The sequence below is a fragment of the Spinacia oleracea genome, chromosome 2 (genome assembly GCF_020520425.1).
Source record: "Spinacia oleracea cultivar Varoflay chromosome 2, BTI_SOV_V1, whole genome shotgun sequence".
In the NCBI taxonomy this organism is placed as follows: domain Eukaryota; kingdom Viridiplantae; phylum Streptophyta; class Magnoliopsida; order Caryophyllales; family Amaranthaceae; genus Spinacia; species Spinacia oleracea.
Window position 1 is genome coordinate 65,687,770 of NC_079488.1, and position 7,217 is coordinate 65,694,986.

At 39.3% G+C, this 7,217-nt stretch overlaps 2 protein-coding genes across 2 annotated transcripts; one reads left to right on the forward strand and one right to left on the reverse strand.

The window, feature by feature from the left end:
- Positions 1–2,313: 2,313 nt before the first annotated feature.
- LOC130466970 (uncharacterized) lies at positions 2,314–5,586 on the forward strand. The gene is made up of 3 exons (XM_056835499.1): positions 2,314–3,749; positions 4,180–4,323; positions 4,470–5,586. The coding sequence occupies exons 1-3, from the start codon at positions 3,315–3,317 to the stop codon at positions 5,376–5,378; spliced, it is 1,488 nt and encodes a 495-aa protein (XP_056691477.1). The 5' UTR covers positions 2,314–3,314; the 3' UTR covers positions 5,379–5,586.
- A 467-nt stretch (positions 5,587–6,053) lies between these two features.
- LOC130467480 (uncharacterized) lies at positions 6,054–6,497 on the reverse strand. The gene has a single exon (XM_056835990.1). It carries the CDS (start codon positions 6,495–6,497, stop codon positions 6,054–6,056), a length of 444 nt encoding a protein of 147 aa, XP_056691968.1.
- Positions 6,498–7,217: the final 720 nt, after the last annotated feature.

Sequence of the window (7,217 nt, forward strand, 5' to 3'; positions counted from 1 at the left end):
TATCTTTTGTCTCATAGTTTGTAGTGTATTCTAGGAAGCATGGACACGCTGATTAGGTGGCGATGTGGCGTGTTTTGTGTTGGGTACGTATTGGAAATGGTTACTCCTTGGACACGCTAAAATATTTGACACGTGAAATCAAGTGTCTTGTTTTTTTTATTTTGAAATATTAGGACGCGGGGATATCGATAGAATACGCGATGGACACTTATAGGACACATTAGACACATATTTCAATATTAATCAATTTTTCATATAATTATGGAAATTTAGAACACTCTATTTGTCTTGTAATATCAGACCTATCATTTGATGAGCCTGAATTAGAAAATGTTGATGAGATGTTGATGAAGATGATATGACCGAAGATAATTGACTTGGTTTAATTTATAACACTACTATTTACTAGTATATAAAAAAAATTGGGCAAAATTGCTAAAAGGGACCTTTTATAATCCAGAATTTGCGAGAAGGGACCTTTTAATTTTTTTTTTGTAAAAACACACCTAAATGTAAAAATAATTTGCGAAAGACAAAAAAAAAGAATATTCAGGCATTGACTTTGATCTGCCGGCGTTGACCCTCACGTGATAGTCACGTGCTGCTCATTTTCTCTATGTGCACCCCTTTTCCCTCCAAAATATCAGGGTATATAAACCCTTTGAAACCTAAAAAAAAAGTCTGGGAAACTCTTCATCTCTTCTCTGCGCCATCAATGAGGTCTGCGCCATCAATGAGGTCTTCATTAATGAAGCGTCATCAATGAAGTTCAAAAAATTCAACCAATAAGCACAAGTAAGTCATCATCAATGGTCCAACTACTTAAATTCATGTTCTTTTTTTCCATTTTTGGGCAAATTTTCTGAATTTCTATTTCCCGTTTTTGTCAAAAATCTCTGCACCTTCTGCTCTTCTCTGCTACCGCTGTACTTCCATGGCTAATAATGGAAAGGGGAAGGCGTCATCATCAAGGAAAAGGAAGAGGAACGAGACAATAGTCAACAACTACCTAAATTACAGAGTGATCCACAAGGACAGGTGAATTACCATATTTTAACTTTGAATATACTGTAAAAATTAGGGCTTAGTTTAATAATTCATTGGGATTATTGAAGGACATGGGTATTTGTTAATGGCTGGTAATATTATACTAAGTATTCCTAAAAATTCGATTAATTGGGATTAGGGTTTAATGTGAAAATTCAAGAAATTGATTCTTAATGTGGTGGTTTATGTTAAATTGATTCTGGGTGATTAATGTGGTGGTTTATGTTTGTTAAATTTATTCTGGTTGTTAAATTTGGGCCTCATTAATCTGGTTGCTTGATTAATTAGGATATTTTGGCACATTTTGATGAATGACTGGAATTTGTATTGTTGAATTTGTGTTGGCATAGCTGTGATTAAATAGGAAATTGAATGTAGTGTGTCGTTGTATGTGCATCAGGTTTAACGGTATGATTCACGTAGAACAAAGCTGGTTTAAATTGATGGAGCCTGTTATTATTAGGTTGTTTCACGGGGGGCGATTTGTATCTAGAAATAACAAAACTACGTATGAGAGGGGTGATAATCCTAAGGCTGGTATGTCATTGCATACAAATGTGGAGGAGATATGTTACTTTGAATTTGCAGATTGGATTAGGAGGGAATTGGGATACGAAGAAGTAGGTCAGATTTGGTTTAGGAGGCGAGGGTGTAGTTTACATGGGAATGGAAGGAAAGAGATCAAGAGTGATGTTGAGATTCCCGATTTTTTGAGTGCACCCGAGAAGGATGGGTCGTACCAATTGTATGTGGTACATGGTGAGAAGGAGTATGATGATAGGAGTCGTTTTCCTACACATGTCAAATGGTATAGTGATAGTGATCTCCAATCAAGTGGTGGAGGGAGCAATTCTGTGAGTGGTGACTCATCACTGGGGGCCCCACTGGTGGATCTAGTCAGCAGTACAGTCAGCAGCACTAGTCAAAACCCTAATTCCAGTCAACACTCCACACATTGCCACACTTTTAAAAGCTTGCCTCCACACACAAATCAGTCCAAATCACTCCCACCATCCAATCTGTCCAGGGAAATCCCACCCCCTTCAACAATACCCCTTCATTCTACACCCAAATTTCCCAAATTTTCCCCACTACTAGAGCAGGCAGTGAGACAAAAAATTCCCACAGTGTCCCTTTTTAAGAGAACACTTGCTGAAAAGGAGGCACTGCTTAAACACAAATCAAATGGGGGTGAGGGAAGAGTTTCTGTGAGTGAGGGAGGAGCATTTGGGAGTGAAGTGAGAGCTGAAAAAGGGCAGAGATCCAAATCAATTGTGGGAAGAGCTGCTGTGAGTGTGGGGAGAGCTGGTGTGAGTGAGGGGAGAGTTATTGTGAGTGAAGAGAGAGCTGAAAATGCTGATCAGATTGTGGTTGAGGGAAGAGCTGGGGGTGAGGGAGATCAGGAGACAGCTGTTGAGAATGAAGAGAGAGGAAGAGCTACTGTGAGTGAGGGAAATGCTGCAGGAACTAAGGAGAGAATTGATGAGGGTCAATCTGATACTGACAGTGATGTCTTGCTGAGTGAGGGTGACTATGAAGATGAGAGTGATGATGACTTGTTCCATAAATATGTGGACCATGAGATAACTGAGGGAGTTGAAAGGACTTTAGGAGGACTGCAGCAAGCAGCAGGGGAAGAAAGGGAAGAAAGGGAAGAAAGGGAAGAAGATGAAGACTGTATTGAGGGTGGGCTAATTGGTGGTGATGATGTTGAGCTTAATGACAGTGATGGTGAGGTTGTTAGCATACTAGGATCAGATGATGAAGGACCTAATTACCCTTGTTTCAATCCTAGTGTAGATTTCAAAGTGCCAATTGAATTGTTTAAGGGGTTGAAGTTTCCATCAAACACTGTTCTTAGGAAGGCAATTAGGTACAATGCCATCCAGAAAGGGTATAATTACTACTACTTGCACAACAACAACAATAGAGTCTTTGTGTATTGTGCAAACAGATGTGGGTGTCCTGTGAAGGGTGGTAGATCTGTGCAGTGTGTGTGTAAGCAGAAGAGGAAGTGCAGATTTAAGATCCATGGTAGAAAACTAAAGGGTGAGAACAGTTGGCAAATAAAGAGTATTAGGCCAAAACATATTTGTGGGTGGCAGTTTGATAACCCTAAGGTTACCTCAAAGTACCTAGCTGAGAGATACTTGGAGGATTGAAGGGATGAACCTAACACAAAAATTAAGGGATTCATAAGACGAGCAAGGAGGGAAGTGAAATCTGAAATAGGATATTACAAAGCTTACTATAGTAGATCTTTAGCTATGAAAATGATCTTTGGGGTTGCTAGCTTAGAGTATAAAAAGGTGTGGGATTATGCAGCAGCTATTAAGAAGTATAACCCGGGAAGCACAGCTGTGGTGAAGGTACAAGGCATAGAAAACCCACCTCCATTGTTTCAGAGGTTGTATGTGTGTTTGCAAGCTTGCAAAGAGGGGTTTATGGCTGGCTGCAGGCCAATAATAGGAGTTGATGGGGCACATTTGAGGGGATCATACCCATGTATCTTGTTGACTGCAGTTGGGAAGGATGGGAACAACAACATATTCCCTGTGGCTTGGGCTGTAGTGGAGACTGAAAATGCTGAAACTTGGGCCTGGTTCTTGGAGCTTTTGAGAGCTGACATCATCACTGTGGCTGACTCTGTTACTTGGGTTCACGAGAAGGAAGAAGTGACCTACATGTCTGACAGACAGAAGGTACAATCTTTCCCCTAATTTTTTTCATTTCTTTAACTTTATCGTGTCCGATTTCAAACCCGAGCCTATAATTTTTTTAAAGTTGGACATAATTTGTCATTTGTTAACTTTATCGTGTCCGATTTCAAACCCGAGTCTAGAATTATTCAAGATTGGACATAATTTGTCATTTTTTAACTTTATCGTGTCCGATTTCAAACCCGAGTCTAGAATTATTCAAGATTGGACATAATTTGTCATTTTTTAACTTTATCGTGTCCGATTTCAAACCCGAGTCTAGAATTATTCAAAATTGTATATATTTGTCATTTTTTAACTTTATCTTGTTCGATTTCAAACCCGAGTCTAGAATTTTTTCAAGTTGGACATAACTGACTTGTGATCTCCACATCTGACTTGGTCATTGCATTCATGGTTGCCTGGTGTGCAGGGTTTGCTTGATGCTTTCATAACAGTTATGCCAAATGCAGAGACCAGATACTGTTGTAGGCATATCTGGGCTAACTTCAAAGGCAAGTTTCCTTGTGTTGTGTACAAAGAGCATTTCTGGAAGGCAGCTAGATCTTCCACAAAGGTATTCTTTTTCTGTACTTGCTTTCAGTGAGTCTGCATATTGGGGTCTGTTTGTGTGTCTGCATATTGTTCTTTGAGTCTGCATATTGTGGTATGTCTGTCTGTCTGCTATACATTGATCTAACACAATGCATCTGTTGTTGCCAGCACCATTTCAACACTCACATGGCAGCTATAAAAGAGCTGAATGAAGAAGCATTTAAGTACTTGGATGCCATCAACATCGCTCACTGGTCTAGACATGGGTTTAGCACTGCTTCTAAGTCAGGAATGCTACTAAACAACTGTTGTGAGAGTTTTAATAATGTGTTGAGGGAGGCAAGGGCAAAACCAATCCTACAGCTGATGGAGTGGGTTAGGAGGTATGTCATGGAGATATTCAATTCAAAAAGGGAGGGACTGAAGGGATTTAAGGGTGTCATTATGCCTTCTGTTGTTAAGATGGTTCAGCAAGGTCTTACGCAAGTGCATAACATGAGAATCAGGCAAGCTGACTTACATGAGTTCGAAGTGGACCATGACCAGGACACATTTGTTGTCAACTTACAGTCCAAAGTATGTGGATGCTACAGATGGAGTCTTATGGGAATTCCTTGCTGGCATGCATTGGCATGTATTCAAACAAAGAGGCTAAACTACGAAGACTTCATCCACCCTGCCTATCATGTTCAGACTTATGCCAAGTCTTATGCTCCACCATTCAAAGGCATGCCTAGTCAGAATCAATGGGATCAAACACCCTACCCTGGTCCATTTCCTCCACCTTACAGAAAAATGCCAGGTAGGCCAAGCAAGCACAAGAGGCATAAGGCAGCTGGAGAGGATGAAGACAAGCAGTTTGTTAAGAGAGCAAAGAGGCAAAACAAGTGTAGCAGATGTGGTGGACTTGGACACTACAAACCTAAGTGTGCTATGCCTGCACCACCTGGTGAAACAGTGGCAGCTTCAACCCCTGCTAGTAATACTTTTGCTGGTCAGATTGCAGCTCAAGAACCTTCTGTGGTTCAATCCTCCCAAGGTGCTCCTCAACTTCACCCAAGTCAACAACAAGAATAGATTAGGTTAGTTGTTAGTCAGTTGGAATCCTAGTTTTTGGTATTTTGTAAGTTAAATGAATACAATTGCTGATTGCTTGCTTGTCTCTGCTTGCTTGTCTATAGCTCTTACTTTGGTCATGAAACTGAAGTCAACTTTGGTATGCTAAAGTCAACATTAGTCATTTTGACTACTTTTGTAAGATTATGTCAATTTGACAAGTTATAAAAGTGTCTTTCTCTCCAATTTGTCATCTTATATAAGTCCATTTCATTTTGGTCAAGAAACAAAGTACCTTAAACACGACACAATACGGAAACAAAATACGGAAACAAAATACGAAAACAAAATACGGGAATAAAATACGGAAACAAAATAAACATCAACTTAACCACGACACATTATATTAAACATACCTTAAACACGACACAATATATTCAACTCGACGGCTACAAAAATAAACATCAACTTAACCAAATACGGGAACAAAATACGGAAACAAAATACGGGAAGATTCATACCAACAAAACAAATAATTTTGGCAAAATAAAGGAGGCAAACTTTTCATTCATTCTAAACCACAATGGTTTGATTACAACAACGAATGCATTAAACATAAAGGCATTACAACAAGGAATTAAACCAAGCCTAGCTTCTAATTGCCTAACATTCCTTAAACAAAGTTCATCCTACCATCTACCCAAATACCTTGATTACAGTGAAACTAAATAATACAGACACAATTGCACACACACAAATCATCCCCATTAGCTGATTCTGACCCAAGCCAGCCTTCTTAGACCCCAAAACACCCATCATCATGCCCTTGTTCTTCTTCAATCTGTCAACCTCTTCGACTAGCCTAATCTTCTCTTGTTCAATGCAAGCAAATCTGTTCCTCAGAATTGCAAGATCAGTGGACAGCCTATGTTTTTCAGCAACAAGCACATTAGTAACATCCCTTTGCCATTCAACAATATCTTCATCAAGCCAATCAAATTTGTTGCACCCCCTTTGCCCAGTTTCAGGATTGTAGAATTTGCAAGCAATAAACTTTCTCCCCGGGTTTTCATGAGTCCAAGCAGTCCTCTTGGCTACAGGAAACCCACACCCACATTTCACTTCATTCCATGGAGCCATAATTACTGCAACAAGTAATCAACAACATCCGATTCAATTGATTTACAAAATTGGGGGAAAAAACCCTAATTTTTCGACTTTCAAATTCCACAAATTTAGAAGGAATTCTTACCAGATAATTCGTGCCCAGACTCGAATCTTGATGGAGATGCTTGCAGTATTCGTTATTCAACTTAATTTTGCAGAGGGATTGAAATTTTTTTAGAGCATGGGGTGGGGGGAAGAAGAACAGAGGAAGGAGAAAGGAGAACGTTTTTTTTTTTATTTTTTTCAGGTTGGTTGTGATTTCTATTTGGAGGGAAAAGGGGTACACATAGAGAAAATGAGCAGCACGTGACTATCACGTGAGGGTCAACGCCGGCAGATCAAAGTCAATGCCTGAATATTCTTTTTTTTTGTCTTTCGCAAATTATTTTTACATTTAGGTGTGTTTTTACAAAAAAAAATTTAAAAGGTCCCTTCTCGCAAATTCTGGATTATAAAAGGTCCCTTTTAGCAATTTTGCCAAAAAATTGAGTATACTTTGATAATTAATTTGTACAGGGATGGAACTAGAAGAGGCCAAGGCCTCATACGAGTAATAGAATACTGAACAAAGTAGCACTAAAATTGTTGGCTGAGTTGGTCTTAATAGAACTTAAAGCTAGCTTTATTCGCATGTTCGGACCCTGGGAATAAGCTTTTCAGTACTTATGCATTCAATTACTTCTTTCTTAGTTT